The sequence below is a fragment of the Eutrigla gurnardus genome, assembly GCF_963514095.1.
Source record: "Eutrigla gurnardus genome assembly, chromosome: 15".
Taxonomy (NCBI): Eukaryota; Metazoa; Chordata; class Actinopteri; order Perciformes; family Triglidae; genus Eutrigla; species Eutrigla gurnardus.
The window spans coordinates 3,887,086-3,905,433 of NC_139938.1; the positions used below are offsets into that span (position 1 = coordinate 3,887,086).

At 41.1% G+C, this 18,348-nt stretch overlaps 1 protein-coding gene across 2 annotated transcripts; it reads left to right on the top strand.

The window, feature by feature from the left end:
- The first annotated feature begins 1,865 nt into the window (after positions 1-1,865).
- tbc1d8b (TBC1 domain family member 8B) lies at positions 1,866-17,938 on the top strand. Of its 2 annotated transcripts, XM_084028859.1 has the most exons (21): positions 1,866-2,105; positions 4,764-4,874; positions 5,164-5,282; positions 5,898-6,123; positions 7,221-7,461; positions 8,058-8,265; positions 8,389-8,556; positions 8,653-8,814; positions 9,066-9,216; positions 9,382-9,596; positions 10,217-10,334; positions 10,417-10,702; positions 10,785-10,914; positions 10,992-11,090; positions 11,166-11,234; positions 11,340-11,580; positions 11,670-11,735; positions 13,722-13,814; positions 13,989-14,036; positions 14,273-14,370; positions 14,490-17,938. In XM_084028859.1, the coding sequence occupies exons 1-21, from the start codon at positions 1,979-1,981 to the stop codon at positions 14,976-14,978; spliced, it is 3,465 nt and encodes a 1,154-aa protein (XP_083884985.1). In that variant the 5' UTR covers positions 1,866-1,978; the 3' UTR covers positions 14,979-17,938. The 2 variants fall into 2 exon arrangements, with proteins under 2 accessions (XP_083884985.1, XP_083884986.1); XM_084028860.1 differs by lacking the exon at positions 13,722-13,814.
- Positions 17,939-18,348: the final 410 nt, after the last annotated feature.

Genomic DNA, 18,348 nt, shown 5'->3' on the forward strand with positions numbered 1-18,348 from the left:
GTGTATGAGGAGAAGGTCCATGGAAGACTTTCCCCTTTCACTGCAAAATAATCAAGACTGTCTCAAAGAGCTCAAGCAGGACCTCTGCTGTCCAAATTAAGTTATTGCAAAACAACATCAGGAAGGGAGTCCTCCTTTCTTGTAAAGTATCTGACCAAATGTATGTCCACATTACAGGGCTGTTTATTTGTGTGGACCAAGCCTCTTTGTTCTAATTCAGGGACTCCATAATGCAACAGGACATATGGTATTTTAACATTGCAATTCTAATTTTGAGGCAAGAGTTGAATAAAGAGACAGCTGGGATCGGCTCCAGCCCCCCCCCCCCCCCCCCCCCGCGACCCTAAATACAGGATAAGCGGTAGAAAATGGATGGATGGATGGAGTTGAATAAAGATCCTTCCCTGTTTCGGCATGACAATACCGTCAAGGGCAAATCAGGGTCAAAGTAGTTGTGTGACTTTTTTTGTGTGTAAGAACTTGACTGGCACAGAGCCCGACCTCATCCCCATGGGTGAGTGAGAGTGCATACTTTAAGATGCAGTGTAGCGTATACTTCATCAGACCTCACTATCAACTAGGCAATAATCAAGTGTTACCTTTTTAACTGGTAAGGATTTACAGTTACTCACACTGCTGATCTGTTTTGGGGGGGGGGGGGGGGGGGGGGTCATTGCCAAATTCCTGGCAAGTGAATCAGTTGTTATGTTACTCTCATTTCCCTCAATGAAGCAACAATCTATTACATTTTACAGACTGCATGGAGTTCAACCGCAAGTGTTGTTCACCCGCCACACACTTTGTTTTTCAACTGCCACCATGAGATGTGTTGTAATAATTTCATAGGCTGTTGGATCTCTTGTATACTGTACAGTTTTGTAGTTTACATTTGAAGATCAGATAACTATTTATTTTTGACCAACACCTGATGATGTTTATTAGAGTGCTATCACTGCTTACATTGCATTGAGGACCCATTAGGTATTTCACCACTAAAGGCAGAATTTCAGAATGAAGTTCATAGGGTTCAAAGAAGCATTAGAAAGTCCAAGCAAATACAGTCGTTTAGATATAGGCCGATTTATAGGGCTGCCACTGATAAGGGAATGCATGCTCTGTCATTACCTCTCTGCAGGATCACTACTCCAAGCCCTGTCAGCTCTTTGTATTGCTATAATATAAATATTTGGTCTGAGACACAAATATATATTGTTGCAATGTATTGATTTCAAACACACTACACCACTGAGGCAATGTCTATACATACTCTTCATTGATATAGGTTCATTGACATAATACTTTACAATAGAGAACATTTTTTTTGTTGAAATAAAAACACCAATCACAGAAATGTCAAAAAAGGGAAAACTAAACAAGAAACATACACTTTCTAAAGTCCTCTTTTTCTTCCCTAAAAAAGTAGGATATTTGCATTTATTTCTTATTTTTTTTCAACTTTGTCCCTGGTCCATATGAAGCGTAGACAATGGGTGAAATTGATTGGACTTGCCCTTAATTTATTTATCTATTTATTATTTAAACTTTTTTTTAGTTATGTGAAGGGAGGTGGTGGAATAATCATCTTGGTATCCCCCCCCCCCCAAAAAAATGAAGAAAACGCAAAAATGATCAAGTATTTGCTTTGTATCTAAGAATAATGCAGCTTAGATGAAAATGAAAAAAACGAAACAAAACGAAAACGAATATAATATACATAAATCAACCGAATTTTCAGTAGTTTTTTTTCAATTTCATTCATGAATTAGCAGAATCCCATCTAATCTCCGAGAACCGCCTTCTCATCAAAAACTACAATCCCAGAATGCCTCGCGGGCGGCTTTGGCAGCATTTCTTGTCGACGTGGGAAGGGAGGTATTCGGACACAAACAAACGTCCACGGGTTCGGTGTTGGTGCTGCGTTCCACATAACTGTGACATGTCAGGCGGATTCGATAGATAACTCCGTGACGTTTGAAACATGTGGCTCAAACCCGACGAGATTCTGCTGAAAAACGCGTTTAAATTGTGGGTCACCGAGGACGACAACGAGTACTTCGTACTGCAAAGGAGACGCGGGTACGGAGAAGGTGGAGGCGGCTTGACAGGTAACGTTAGCGGTTATGTTGTCAGCCTCCTCGTATGTGGAGGACTGCAGACGCGGCTTCGCTACAACCGCGTTAAAAAGCAGGCAGTTAGCACCGTGTTACCTCGCCGTACGTTCGGCTAACGTGTTGGCGCACAGGGCGGTGCTGCTCGGCTAGAAACACATCCTCATAGCAACAGGTACGAGTGTCAAAATGAACCGAGGAGGGTTTGGTGAGCAGCTGGCGTCTGCCAGAGGGAACGTCTCCGAGTGTACGTGTCCTCAAATATATGGACGTATTATGTTTGTTATGGCGAGGAGGAGGAGGAGGAGGTTACGTGGGGGTGGGGGGGTATGCATGTCCTAACTGGCGTTATTACACTGTTCCTTTCATTTCCTGCCGATTTCACTGCCCGGTGCTTGTGGTGAGGTTACAGGATGAAGCGCTATAAACTTTGAGGCAATTGGTGCGTCAGATTTACACTCGCAAACTGACAAAAGCAGATGACAGTGCACCTGTGACGGGACGCGTAAGAACGTGAGGCTGGACACGTAAAAGCCTTGAAATGAACTGATGTCACTGCAATGTCAGTTCCCTGGATTTAGGTTATATCAGAGCTAAACATGAGATGTATTATTTTAGCATGGAGAAATAAGACTGTTTGGATTTACAGGCTATGCTTGTCTTCATTAGACCTATTGGTTAACCTGTCAATTATTACCAACAGTCCAAATACCAATTTATTGAATTTACAATGACGTAAAGCCAAAAACATAAACTAAGCAAGGCAAGGCAAGGCAACTTTATTTGTATAGCACATTTCATACACAAGGCAGACTCAAAGTGCTTCACATCATTAAACAAAGTGAGAAGAAAAAAAAATAGAAGAATTAAAAGAAAATAATAAAAATTTAAAAATGCATTACAGAAAGAAAAGAGAATAAAAACATATTTGCAATAATTAAAAACAGTGCAGACATTAAAAGATTTAGCAGAAAGCTATGGTGAACATAAAAGTTTTCAGTCTAGTTTTAAAAGTGGTCAGAGTTGGGGCAAGTCTTACATCTTAAGGAAGTTTATTCCAGCCATTTGTTGCATAGTGACTAAATGATGCTCTCCCGTGATTGTTGTTTACTCTGGGAATCACTAACAGATTGGTCTCAGAAGATCTTAGTGGTCTAGAAGTCTTATGTAGTGGGAGCATATCAGTGATATACTTCGGTCCTAGACCATGTAGTGATTTATATGAACAAAGGAATGTTTTTGCATTTTTCCTCATTAAATGACTTTATTAAATATTTAAGTTTATATTTATATATATATATATTAAGTTTTATAATAATTTAAGTCAAACTAATTGATTTATCAACTGATAATTTCCAGCCATCCTCTACAGATCTGTTGTGGAGCTGGTATAACAACTTTCTCTGATTTCTATGCTATGGAAACGTATCTATATGACAAAATCACACATTAAGATAACCGGAGAGCAATATTAGCGGACACACTGATCAGATACTTAAAATTACTATACTTGGTAGAGGAACACTCATGAGTTGCACCATATCTTTAAACTAATACAAGTATTATTTACTTATAACTGAAGTTAAACACATTCTGTATAATTTTAATTAAGTGGCGGTTTTGAAAAGTAAAGTTTAACTGTTTGAAACAACAAGAATAATACATTCTCTTTCAACCAAACCAAGTGCTTTTGTGACGCTGACACCTCACGTTAACTTCACTGCATGACGTTCTTACTTGGATCTTTGAAAACCATTGTCGCTTATACCAGTATGAAAGTGGATCCTGTAAATACAACCAATGGTTAAGACCTACGGATTCTAAAGACAGAGTGACAGCCGCAAGGTAATCCATAGATAATTAATGATAATTAATGGTGTCCAAGTTGAAGACGAACCGACCAGTGTGCTAGCTGCGTGGTTTAATTGCCAGGGAGAGTAAATGCTAACTGATGGTACATGGCCTGATGCACTCAAAGCCCTCTCCAGCACAAGAGCCTTTCATGCTGGAAGTGTCTTTTATGCGTTAAGTTGATGCTCTATTGTGTGATGTTGTTCTGCACCGATGAGAACATAAATGCTATGATCTGTGTTTGATCCTTTGAATCCTTCATGGCAGCTCGCTGGTAGAACATGAGGGAGCCGGTCCGTGTTCAGCAGGCAGGCCAGCGTAATGCTGATGCGGTGCTTCAGTGTGGTTTCACTGCGACCTTGTTAATAATTCACGGAGGGCCTGTCAGGGAGATGTTATAGAGGTAACAGATTTAGCTAATTTTAGTTGTGTGGCTCTGACGTGGATCTGAGTTTCATTGCTACACTGTCAGTATTAGTGTCACAGTTATCCAATTATGAATCAAGAAGGATGACATATCTTTTGATACAATGCTAACATTATACCTTAACCAGCTGAAGTTATTCATATTTTCCAGTGCTGTCTAACGGTCGTTTATCAGTAAAGACACAGTTAAACACAGATGTTATCAGTTATCAAATTGGTTAATGGTCCAAAAATGTAAGGTTGTTATTTTTGCTCTAAGTTTAAAAAAAGAAAAGAAAAGATAACCGATATGTGTGTTTCTGATTTTCAAAGGCGTCACATGGCTGAAGATCATGTGTGACAGTGGCAGTTAAAAATATCTAGTACTGTATGTTACAGGCCTCCTTGTGGGAACTCTGGATACTGTGTTGGACTCCACATCCAAAGTTGCTCCCTACCGCATTCTGCACCACACACCAGACTCACAGGTGTATTGGTCCATAGCATGTGGTATGTATCCCCGGACATTTCAAAGTAAAAAACATGTCTTTACTGAATTGCATATTAAGTCACAAGTCAGTGTTAATGTACTGAAATCCAGCTACATTTAGTCAGAACCACATGAAGCAAATATTTCCCAGTTTAAGTCAAAATATTTTATAGTAAAAATGCCTTTCTTCTCTTGTTGCTTAAGACTGTTATTTATAAAGCAAGCCTTATTTTTTCTTCCGAGAAATCCAACCAAACATGATCTTTAACTGAGCCTTTTGTAATGTGTTCTCTGTTGACATCGGGTCAGGTGTCACCAAAGAGGAAATCGTTCAGCACTGGGATTGGCTGCAGCAGAACATCATGAGGACTCTCTCTGTTTTTGACTCCAGCGAAGACATCACCAGCTTTGTACAGGGCAAGATTAGAGTAAGAATTTATGATTTTTTTTTACTGGGGACAATATATAAAATCAATTTCTTTGTATGTTTCTATCAAAATCCAATATCTTTTTCTTTCTGGAAAACAAAATATGACGCATGCTTACACCAGCAAGCACCAACTAACATCAATAATTCAATACCACTGACATCCATCCATCAATCAATCTGAAACTCTGGCTCTGCACCGAGCGAGAGAAGGTCATGAGCTAATCTTTTGAACAATCAAATCAAATTCCTCCCAACGCTATGTCCCACCTGCCCGTCCTGTCTCACTAGGAAATGCGTCACCATACGGAAGATCAATACTGAAATGCTGTTTCAGCTTGACTTTAATCACGCAGCACGGCTGTGAATGTAATCATATAAAATACTGTTTAATGGCTTTTTCATTCTTGGAATAGTTTTTAGAGTTATTTTTTGTCCACTTAGGGAAAAAGTAAGTGTGAGTTTGTCACCAACAGCAACACAGTTTTAAATTACACACAATTCGTCATTTGTTTTTGTTGATATAACGATTTTGCCTGAGCAGCTTTAAGAAAGATGGTGCATTGTTCTGTCGTCACCCTCAGTCTGCAGTAACCATTGGTGTTTAATGTGTCAGGGTCTCATCGCTGAGGAAGGGAAGACATGCCTGGTGCTGGAGGAAGATCCCGAGAAGTTCAGAGAAGCACTTTTAAGGTTCGAGAAGTGGTTTGAGCTGCCACCGAAGGAAAAGCTGGTCACGTATTACTCATGCAGCTACTGGAGAGGCAAAGTGCCATGCCAGGGCTGGCTCTACCTCAGCACAAACTTCCTGTGCTTCTATTCGTACCTGCTGGGAGCTGAGGGTAAGTCCATTCCTCTGCCTTGGGAAACATGAGCTGCCATTTGTCTACCTTTGATGGGTGGAAACAAAGCCTGTGCCAGCTATTAATGGCAACCATAATTGTTTTGTGGTCTGAAAGGAACACCATTTAAATATTTTTTCATTATATAATAGCTCCAGGTAATTATATGTTCCATAATTATGGAAAGAAATCCACTATACTGTAGCAGACTTAGGATTGATTTAGAATTGTATTACAGATTGCGATAAACACTTGAAATATGTGGTAGAATTGATGAATTTCCATTATTAAGATAAATGTAAATGTCATCGGGAGTGATGCTGTCTTGCTTGCCTGCGATTTTAATTTACCCATTCATTCAAGAGCCTTGCCCTTGCAGCTGTGAGCCTTAAAGCGATGGTTCGGAGTAAAATGCACCCGAGGTAATTTCCACCATGACATCCAGCCAAATACCCCCTCAGATGCATTTTTAGCGATGGTCAACATTGGTCAAGATAGGGCTATCAGCCGAATGGCTTAGTACTGGCGCAATGGTACATTTTGTATATCTCGTAAATGACCCCACTAATAATGCATGGAATGTTACCAAACTTCTGCAGTAGTACACATAGGGTCTGTACTCACAAAACGAGGCATTTTAAAGTTTGTACGTACACCAGTATTTAAAAGAACACTTGCCTGATAGCTTACAAGCATTTATAAAAATAAAAAATTCTGCGTCAGCGCAGCGGTAACGTTAGCAGCCGAGGATAGAAGCTATCAGGCAAGTGTTGTTTTAAATAAACTCCTGGTGTACGTACAAACTTTCAAATGCCTCGTTTTGTGAGTACAGACCCTATGTGTACTACTGCAGAAGTTTGGTAACATTCCATGCATTATTAGTGGGGTAATTTACGAGATATACTCTATGTACTATAGCGCTAGTACTAAGTCATTTGGCTGATAGCCCTATCTTGACCAATGCTGACCATCGCTAAAAATGCTTCCGAGGGGGTGTTTGGCTGGATGTCATGGTGGAAATGACCTCGGGTGCATTTTACTCTGAACCATTGCTTTAACCACTTGTTTAATCCTCACCTACTGTGATGACTCTGCAGTGAAACTGATCATCTCCTGGGATGAGATCTGGAGGCTGGAGAAAACGTCAAACGTTATCCTGACTGAGAGCATCCATGTCTTGGCTCATGGGGAGGATCACTACTTCTCCATGCTGCTACACCTTAATGAAACGTTTGTTATCATGGAACAGCTGGCTGACTACTCCATCAAGCGCCTTTTTGATAAAGAAGCCTTCCAGAGAGAGCCGGCACTCTCCGACCCTCTGCAAATTACCAAGAGGTAGCTGTCTGCCTGCTGCACAGCATTACAAGATCCTGTTAGTGCTGGCTGCCAACTTCAATAAGCGGAGTAAACATATACGGTCTGACTTGAGTCAAAAAGGCTTTGTGTTTGTGTTAACCTGCCTGGAGTGGTGGGTAAGTCCTACATGACAAAACCAGCGGCAGGTGTTTTGTACTGTAGTTGTTTGCTTTTACCATTTTGACAACAAATTCTAGATTTTAATTTTAATCTGCTAGAACTATGCTTTTTAATTTAGAAACCTTATTTCTAAATGCTGAAATTTAAGGTTATAATGATGAATAATAAGGACAGTTTAGAAAACGACCTTGAACAAAAAACTATACATGTCAATATTATCTCATATTATTATAATAATATACTGTGTATATAGCTAATGATCTAGAGCACTCGTATGCATGAGAACCTCACATTCCAGTACCTTAAAATACTGACATGGAAGGGGACCGTCAAGAACACAAAAAAGAGGTTATCATGAGACTTGTTTGTTTGGAAGTTGCTAAAAGGATGATCTTAGAAAAGTTAAGCTTGATGTTCTGCTCATGACACAATCTTTTGCTTTATTTCCCCCACAGAGGCCTCGAAGCTCATGCGAAGAGTGAGCAGTTCCGGACATTTTTCAGGCTTCCCAAAGAGGAAAACCTGTTAGAGGTGCATGAGAGCTTCCTGTGGGTCCCCTACAGCCATTTTAACACACTTGGCAAGATTTGTCTGTCTGAGAACTACCTGTGTTTCGCCAGCCAAGATGGAAGCCAATGTCATGTCATCATTCCAATGCGAGAGGTAAAGTCAAACGGGAAATCATATAAACCCTGTCATTAATGTCTCAAATAGCACCCTGCATACTAATGAATAGCTGAACAATTTAAAATGACTCTCTGAGCTGCCAACATGCTGTCCTTTCAGGTTATTAACGTTGAGAAGTCAGACGGCAGCAGCAGGGCTTTAACGGTGTGCGTGCGTGGCAAGAGGGCACTGCGTTTCTCTGAAGTGCGGGACTACCAGCGGCTCGCCAACACGATCCGTAGCAGGTGTGGGATCAGTGCCAGCCCTCAGCACTCTGCTTCATCAGAGGTAACACGGTGTTTGCTCTAAATGTGCCATTGTGTGTTTTATCCATAGTTTTCAGTGCTTTCTGACATTAGAAAATGTGATATATTTATGATTAAGGCTATACGAGGCCAATGCCAGTCGCTCATCAACCACTTTGAGGACAACCCAGAGGACGTAACACTGATGGTGGGACAAAAAGACAGCAGCAAGGCTGTAAGCACCGAGGCTCTCATGACTGTTTTCCACCCACAGGATGTTGAAAACCTGGACCCCAAAATGGTAAATATCAGAGTTTCTTAAGGCTTGTTTTTTTTTGTTTTTTTTTTAACAAAATCTGCCTGGATTACCTTAATGTAATTTGTAATGCACCAGAACCTTCTCATGCCCTGAAGGCTGAGGCTGTCTAGGTGGGTGTCTATTCAATTCAGCGGTTGACATGAATAAGATTGAAACCTGCATCTGTTTAGAAATGCAACTGGTTTAACAGCATTGCAGAGCATGTACAATAACACTGCGTCTGTATTTTATAGCTGAAAGAAAAGATGAAGGAACAGTCATGGAACATCCATTTCTCTGAATTTGGACGCGGCACGAGTATGTTCTTCACCCGGAAGACACGAGACTTGATTGTTCGTGGTGTTCCCGAGGCCTTGAGAGGAGAGCTGTGGATGCTTTTTTCAGGTATTTTATACAGCAGCCTCAAGCCATGTGTATGCTAAATGATGCCGTGTCAGGGATTTGTTAACGAAGCCTCACATGACTGAAAGTGTGATACGCTCACTCAACGTGAAAGATGAAGTTCTCTGCTGCATCTGTTTTTGGACTGACTGTGGTTCTGCCTCGTAGGAGCTGTGAACGACATGGCCACTCACCCCGGCTATTACACTGATCTGGTTGAACAATCTCTGGGCACAAGCACATTGGCTACGGATGAGATCGAGAGAGACTTGCACCGCTCTCTGCCAGAGCACCCTGCCTTTCAGAGTGACACGGGAATCTCAGCTCTACGCAGGGTCCTTACTGCCTACGCATACAGGAACCCCAAAATTGGCTACTGCCAGGTGCTTTGATTTCTTTGACACTGATATCAAATACTCGGAGGCTATCAGAGGGTGCAAATAACATGCAGGTTATTAGCCAACAACCACATGTAGACATTTGTTATCACAGATAAATATACAACCAATATGAAAAACGGGCACACACAACAGTGTCCAGTCAATTTCTCCTCATCATACTTTATCTCCTCGTTTGTAACTGTAATTTTTGTGCGATTATCTTTTGCTCTTACTCTTTTGACAGTGACAGGTGAAGTGAAGGTCATGGCACTGACTTCAAGGTCATGGCACTGACTTCAACAAAAGCTTTGAACCCTTTCAGTTGTAAACCCCTTTTGTCCTTCACTGCGATTGGTCATTTCATGACATTAAGGAGTGCAGCAGCTCTGAAAAGCAGAGGTGATTTTCAAAAAAAAAGAAAAAATAGAAAGTACCTTGGAAAAAATGCTCAGAAAAGGTCACATTTAATCTAAAACGATTGAAAACATCTTCTTAAAAAACCCACTGAAAATCTAAAAAACACACACTTGTAAACGTGCCCCTTCCTCCAGTTAAACTTGTACTTAAAACTGAAGTAGTGTTTTTTTAATTTTTTTTTTTAAATCCTCTCTTTTCCTGTTCAGGCCATGAACATCCTCACTTCAGTTCTTCTGCTCTATGCGAAAGAAGAGGAGGCCTTCTGGCTCTTGGTGGCCGTCTGTGAGAGGATGCTGCCAGATTACTTTAACCGCCGAATTATTGGTGAGATGCCAAGTCATTTTCATTTTGTTTCATGATTTCAGGAGTGAAGCCGCACTCTAAAATGTTGCCGATCTTTCTTCAGGTGCTCTGGTTGACCAGGCGGTGTTCGAGGATCTGATTCGAGAAAACCTCCCCCAGCTGGTGGAGCACATGACAGACCTGAGTTTCTTCTCGTCCGTGTCCTTGTCCTGGTTCCTCACTCTCTTCATCAGTGTGCTGCCCATAGAGAGCGCTGTGAACGTGGTGGACTGTTTTTTCTACGACGGCATAAAAGCCATTCTGCAGCTCGGCCTGGCAGTGCTGGACTACAATATGGAGGCTCTGATCAGCTGCCACGACGACGCGGAGGCCGTCACCATACTCAACAAGTCTGTGAATACAAACTGCTGCATTTTAAACATTATTTCTATGTAAATCATTGCCTCACTTTCTCTGATGGTGTTATTTCAGATTCTTCGACAGTGTGACAAACAAAGACAGTCCCTTGCCTCCAACAGTGCAGCAAGCTTCAGTGGGCAATAACGACAAAGCATCCCATTTCAAGGTGGATATCAGTGAACTGATCCGAGAGGCCTACGAGGTACTGCGTTTCCATGTCCATGTTATTCAGAATTGTCGGTGTAATGGTTGATTTTAACTAACTCTGCTTTGTTTTAGAAATATGGAAATATTCGTTCAGAGGAAGTCGAGAGTTCGCGCAAAAGAAACAAACTGCACGTGATCCAGACACTGGAGGACACAACCAAACAAAATGTGGTAAGTGTCCATTGAGTTTACAGTGGACTTGCATTGTTTCTGTGGTATTAAGGATGAATTTAAATCTATTTTCAGATACGGGTTGTGACCCAAGAAGTCAGATTCAGTGCCTCACATCTTGATGAGCTTTATAATTTGTTCAAAGTGAGTCAAAGACATGATACAGTGTCTTTAGTGCCGCCGTACAAAAATGTCAACAGACATAATATGAAAAAGATGGAGAAATGGACGTCTGTTTTCTATTTTCAGAGGCAGCATTTCCTCTGCTGCTACTGGACAATGAAGAGTCCAGCTCTGCTCCATCATGACCCCAGCCTGGCCTATTTGGATCAATACCAGTTGGGTTTCCAACAGTTCAGCGTGCTCTTCTCCCTTCTGGAGCCCTGGACTTTCTGCAGTGCCAAGAGCACCCTCTCCCTCTGGGTCTTCCGCCTGATAGACGAGAACCAGGACGGCCTCATCAACTTTAAAGAGTTCTGCTTTGCCCTTGGTAAGTTCACTTGCTCTCTGCTCTCCACTAATGCAGCCATTAGCGTCAGTATCCCCACTGCTCTAATTTTCTAATTGCTTCACCCGCAGATACCTTGTACAGTGGATCGTTCACTAATAAGCTGAAATTCCTCTTCAAGCTGCATCTGCCACCAGGTGAGTGAACAACTGTAGTAGCAAATCTAAATGACATAAAAAAGATTAACGTATCTTATGTGACAACTCTAAACCCAAACCCACTGTGTTGTCATGGTCACATCTGTCTTTCTCTCGTTGACTACAAAACAGATTTGTGTTAGCTTCAACTTTTAACCCATTTCTCTCACGTCTTCAATAATGATGCACTCCTGCAGGATCGAAGTTCAAATGCAGCAAATGTTTTCATACTGGATCCTTATCAGTCTCTATATTCTACCCTTTATGGCAGCAGTAACGCGACAGCTACGACACTAAAGTGAAACATAAGGTCAGGTGGACATCCGTCTCCGGTCTACAGGGCTTGAAAATGTAGTTGTCCATAACTCAGCATTTGTTGACTGAGAACATTGCCTGTGGGTAGAAACTGTCCTTGAATGTGTGGGTCTTGCTGCGTGACGTGGTGGTGCATGCTTAAAGGCAGGGTTAAGAATAGTCTATGTTGGGTGGAAGAACTTTGCCATGGCAACGATGGGTGTAAGGGCATTTTGCAGCGGGCTAGTTTCTCCACAAAGAGGGTATGTGACGAGGATAAAATGCTCAAATTACAACTGACAGCTTAGCAGCAGCAGAGCACTGAGTCACTTTTTTTTGACGTGCCAGGCCAGTGAACGTCAAGCAGCAAAGCTTGTTTTATGTGTAGTGGAGAGTGCACTTTGCTTCAGCACCAAGGACAGGTCCCCAGTACTGAGCAGACTTTAATCAGCCCGAGGGCACCAAACGCTGTCTGATAAGTGGGACAGCACTTTTTTGGTATCATTTTATCTGGACGGTGATGTTTCTCCCCACAGTACATGTGAGGCTGATAGTTCATTGTGGAGTCTAATGAAATGACCCGTTGACGTTAATGAGTTCTGTCAGACCAAATTGGCATATTTGATGTCACCATCATAAGACAAACAACTACACATGCTCAGTGTTTGTTTTTATGATGCAAGATTCCACTCGCATCCCAGTTTTTGATGTCACAATATTATGCATTGTAGGTTTTTCCTTCAAGCAAAGTTGGAGTTTTGGACTTAAGAATGCAGAGAGAGTTGGAAGAGTAAACCACAGTAACCCCAAACACTTGCCGATTCACAGTGGGACAGCCCTTAGCCCTGGATCTGGGCCAAACGCTTCGTTGATCAAGGAAATGAAATCATGTGCTAATTAGAACTGAGTCTGTAGGTTTTTCAGTCCAAACAGCAGCTGGAGTCATTTATCAGCTTCAGTCAGTGAGCAGGGACTACACATCGACATCATCCGTGTCGTGATTGCTTGTAGGGGCGACAAAATGTTTTGTTTTAACTTGGAGCGACAGATGCTAAGAATGTTAACGTCAGGATGGCACATAACGCTCTTTGTGTGTAAATGCTTTCACAGTTGATCGTTAGTTACCTGTGTAAAAATTAACATCACACAAGGGAAAAGGCAGTATTTGAAGATAACTATACTTTGAAGATAATCAATATGTTTCATGATCATCTGCCCCTTATATTTTAAGTAATATGTTAGGTGGACCTCTTAGCCGCTTGAGTCTGGCAAGTGATGAAAGGTCACCACAATCATTGAGGTTAATTTTTAAGGTCAGAGACACTCGGAAGGGGTAACAAGGCGATCTTCAGGCTGTGCCGCTTCAGCATACAAAGCTTTCTGCCAAATATAATGACACCGCTGGCTTGCGAGGGTAATTGTGTAATCCAGCAATGCAAACTGACATGCATGCATGAATACAGCACATCTCATTTAACATGACCTCAGAGTGGTCAGCGTCTCAAAGATGCTATTTCAGGACTGTCGGATGGGGTTGTATTACACTGTATCTAATAAACATAACACGGAACAGCCATGTTTTCTTTAACTAAATTTAACTAACGAATGTCATCTATGTTGCTCATGTGAATCCTCTGTCACCTCTGTGTCTTCATCTTTCATCTCAGTGCACTTACAGCCGGTATCTTCTAGCTTTTACAGGTAGTCCTTTGCACTTAAAGGAACAAAGAATCCAGCACTTTATTCCAGTGACTGAAGACTCTTCTCACTTGAGTAGACTCACTGGTTAGCTTCTTTACTCTCTCTTTGCCTTTTGAAACTTCAAATTTCATCTTTACACTTTCCTCTTAAGTTCTGTCATAATTCTGTCCTGATGCTTGCCTGATTTCCTTGAATTATTTGATTGTCCTTGAAGCATTTCTTTATATAGTTTGTTCACACGCTGCTTCTATGTTTCAGCATTTGATCTACCAGAAGATGGCGTGATAAGGAAAAGCCCTGAAAGAGGTATCATTTTACCCAAATTGATCACAATTAATGGATATGACAAACTAGAATTACTACAAGCCAAGTTGCAGTTTACATAAATGTCTGTCCCTAATGTCATTAGGTCATCTTTTTGCCCTATTACACATGTGTAAGACATTATCATCATTTTTTTTAGCATTCTCTGAGATCATGCACAGAAAACTGTAAATGTCTGTTTTGTGTGATTGTTTACGGTTTGTGTGTCAAATTGACAGGTCGAGGAAAAGTGGACCTGCAGGCCTACCTGAAACAATGGCAAAATGAAATACTTAAGAAAGAGGAAACCATTAAGGACCTACCACGCATTGACCAGGTAATGTAATCCTTTTGACTGAAGGGTAGTGGCGAAAACGAAAAAAGATTTCACCTTTTTCACAATTAGACATCTGATGTGAAACTTCATATTATCCTAAGAAGTGGTTTCTATCTCAGACTCAGTTCATCCAGTTCTCCAAGACCTTGTACAACATCTTTCATGGAGATCCAGAGGAGGAGACACTGTACCGAGCTGTGGCCCACGTGACCAGTCTTCTCCTGAGGATGGAAGAGGTTGGACGGAGGCTGCAGGAGTCGAGCAGTACGCCCGAGCCGAGCAGTACGCCCGAGCCGAGCAGTACGCCTGAGTCCACAAAGCCTGCCAACACCACTGCTGCTGCTGCTGTGGAGGAGGAGGTGGAAGAGGAACCTTTAACAGAAGAAGCCGCTACAACCCCAGAGAGCTCCGATACCTCCAGCTCCCGCAACAGTCAGGATGCAGGGTCTGACCTCACAGAGATGGAGTGGTCGTTTTCGTTTGAGCAGGTCCTGGCTTCTCTGCTCAACGAGCCCACCATAGTCTGCTTCTTTGAGAGGCCCGTTGACTTTCAGACTAAACTGCAACAAGCTAGGGTTGCCCAGCTGAAGCTAAAGGCAAATAAGTGAAAGCATACAATAATTGATGCTTTGCTTCTGATTCAACCCCCCCCCCCCGGTCTCCATGAATTTCCTTTCTCCACTTGGACAGGACAGCGGGCTTTGGCAAGGCAGACAGTGGGATTACTCCTAAAGTAGTATCATACATGAAGAGGAGACATCCTGTGTGTGTGTGTGTGTGTGTGTGTGTGTGTGTGTGTGTGTGTGTGTGTGTGTGTGTGTGTGTGTGTGTGTGTGTGTGTGTGTGTGTGTGTGTGTGTGTGTGTGTGTGTGTGTGTGTGTGTGTGTGTGTGTGTGTGTGTGTGTGTGTGTGTGTGTGTGTGTGTGTGTGTGTGTGTGTGTGTGTGTGTGTGTGTCTGACTGTAGTTCAGTACATTGTCGTATTAGGCCTGGTTGCATAGGTTATATTATTGTCGTTCCTCAATTCTGATTATGCATTTTTTCCCCTCATGGAGCCTCGGACTCTTTCGGATCTTATGTACGTTTAGTTTAAGATGTTTTCTCCTATGCGTCATGGAGCTTATACAGTTATAGGTTTTTGTTGTGTAAGTGACATTCGGTCCTGTCGCCTGTATTTAGAAACAAGAGTTTGTCCTTCCCTCTTCCCCTGATGTCATGATGCAGAGCTTCATAACGAAGGACTTAAACGAGGTGACTGAGGCGTCCACAGGAAGAGTCTCCCTCTGGATATCTTGATACGTTTTCTCTTTCAGATAAGTGTAAATGCTAATGTGTCCTGTGACTTCAGTGTCTCCTGTTGTTAGGCAACATTAGTGCTATTCTGTAAATGTCAACCTATTGTGAGAAACAGCAGCTTTCCAGGTGAAGAGGCACATAATGAATGCAAGGGCAAGCAGGAGTGGGACTGGAAGCCATAAATAGATGTCAGACATTATCTGAATAGGGATGTCGGATGCATTTTATTGAGAGCATCAAAGATTCAATTATGGTATTATACAGTTGCAGCAATGCGCAAGAGAGGATGCCATACTGCCACTCTCATACGTCTAGTTCCTCCAAAAGCAGCACACACAGTAAAATTATTATAGCATGACTTCAGATAACTATGGTGTGTAAAGGTAAATAGTTTGAGTGCCACAGTGCTGCTGCAGGGAAATCTCCTGCACCAGCTTCTGAAACTGCAATCTTCATAGTGCGATTGGTTGATGTTTGCTTACGTCCGTCTCTGTATATGTAGGATGTTTTGCTCTAGTGGAAGTGCAGCATTTTGTACATAGGTCAGTTCAATAGTCGTGGGATTGCTGTATTTACGAGGCCTGTATTGACAATGTAGGGTATGATGAGCTAGTGGACTGTTGTGGACACAACCTAAACCTTTTGAAGGTCATTTTGTTTTATCAAATCTCAGGGTGCAATGTGTGTAAAATAAAAGGGAGAAAAGGGATATTTTTTTGATCTGGGATATATAAATTATATGACTGAGTTATACATAGCTTTAGCTTACAAATGTCTAACATTAAAACATAGAGCATGTGTAGCATAGTTACAGGACTCACCACATTATGCTAGCTTTCATTGAACAGCAACTATTACTGCTCGCCACAGAAAGCCAGATCTGATTTACAGTATTTCAGTTGCATCCTTTTTATCTGTGCATTTTCTGCTTCTCTGTTTTTGCCTTTATCTCTGTGAATCGTTTGCACAGTTGTTTGAGATTCACACATGGTAGATATGCCAGTATCTCAGCCAGATCCCAAAGGCATTGGATTTAAAAAAGGTCACGACTGCTTTAGCTGCAGCTTGTCATCTCCAGGGGCCAAATTCAGAGCTTTATCTCTGGTTTTCTAGTGAAACAGTTGTTTTGGAAGCTCTTTAAGCGCAAGTGCAATTCTCTGTGTTCTATGTTTTTATCATTTTGCTAGTAACGTGTTGTGGTTATTTTTTCAATTGAGATTGAAGGAAAAGTCTGAAATGTATTTCATTGTGCAATTATTGGGTTCATTGATATAGATTGTTTAAGTCTATGAAAATAACTCATTGGGCCTAAAAAGACAAACCTGTCACTATTTACATGACTAATGTAAACACACACATATATATATATATATATATATATATAAATAAATACATAAATGCAGCAGAGATTCAACGGATCATCTCTGACCATGGTCTGACTATTTCAGTGCGGCTGTTCCCCGTCACTTTCACTTTCAGCAATTGGAACAATGATTACAAATGGCAAATTCCAACCTCTGAAAGACTACGTTTTAGTGTTTCTGTGAGGCTTCTGAGCTTTTCATTTCAGTTTATTGCTTAGTCTACTTCTGATTATGTAATACTACCTTAATAATTTGAAATCATACTAAATATTAATTCCATTTGTTGGTCTTTATGAAGGAAAAAGTGGTTAAGACAAAACAAACGTTGTGATGCTTGGTTATTTATTATAGTAAATAATTCAAAGGCGACAACTTTTAAGAAACATAGGAAGGAAAATCAGATGGTCAGAAATCTTCATCCCCCTGGCATGCAGTCAGATTCGCCATTAGGCATCGGAGTGTATACAGCAGGCATGGATAATGCTCCAGCTCCTGCATTAGTATATGATTAATCAAGTCCTTATGTGTGCAAGTGTAGTGAAGAGCTTTTACAGTTTGTAGCTTTTGATTGAAAGCTTGTTTTGCAAAATATGTGAAGCACAGATATTTGTTTACATGCTCGATTATGCTTTCTTCTTTTTTTTATCCCCATGCAAAAGTATCAGAATAAAAAGTAATGATTCTATGAATAATACGGTTTGGGTCATTTTTAGTGTTACCTGAAGCACCATAGATCTATACACACCCATGAGAATCATGTTAATTGGTACTTGTTGGTTTGTGTTATAAGGCTCTTAAACGTCCGACTGTTTGGGTTATCTGTTAGTAAGTCATGTATGTTGTTTGTTTAAAATGATAAAGGGATAATCATGAAGGATTTTATTGTATAATAAATATAGTTATGGATGATTAGTCAGACTGTCAGTATTATTGTTTGAGAATTATAGTTGAAATCAAAAATTCTTTTGAAAAACACAATTTTTAAGACGTCCCTACAAAGAAAAGAAGGTAGGTTTATATACAAATGAGCAGCCTTTAGCCAACTCATAACTGCCCATAGGTGTATGTAAAATGTAATATTAGGCTACTTTTCTGGAATAGATTATATGCAGCTACATACAGTATGTTTACCTGTATTACGAATCACTGGCATGCCCATGTATGAATATATAGTAATGCTATTTAATGCTAAGAATTTAAAGGGGCTGTATACGAGATTGGGAGCTAATGGCGCTAACAGTGCAAAATACAGCAAACGTGGTGAAAGAGCTAACAGTGTTTACTTGAGGGGACGAACCCCAGCGTGCATGCTACACTTC

Coding starts and splice junctions, on each gene's coding strand:
- tbc1d8b (XM_084028859.1), top strand. CDS start 1,979: ATGTGGCTCAAACCCGACGAGATTCTGCTGAAAAACGCGTTTAAATTG. Junction 8,266..8,388: donor TCATCATTCCAATGCGAGAG/GTAAAGTCAAAC, acceptor CTGTCCTTTCAG/GTTATTAACGTTGAGAAGTC. Junction 9,217..9,381: donor GCTGTGGATGCTTTTTTCAG/GTATTTTATACA, acceptor TCTGCCTCGTAG/GAGCTGTGAACGACATGGCC.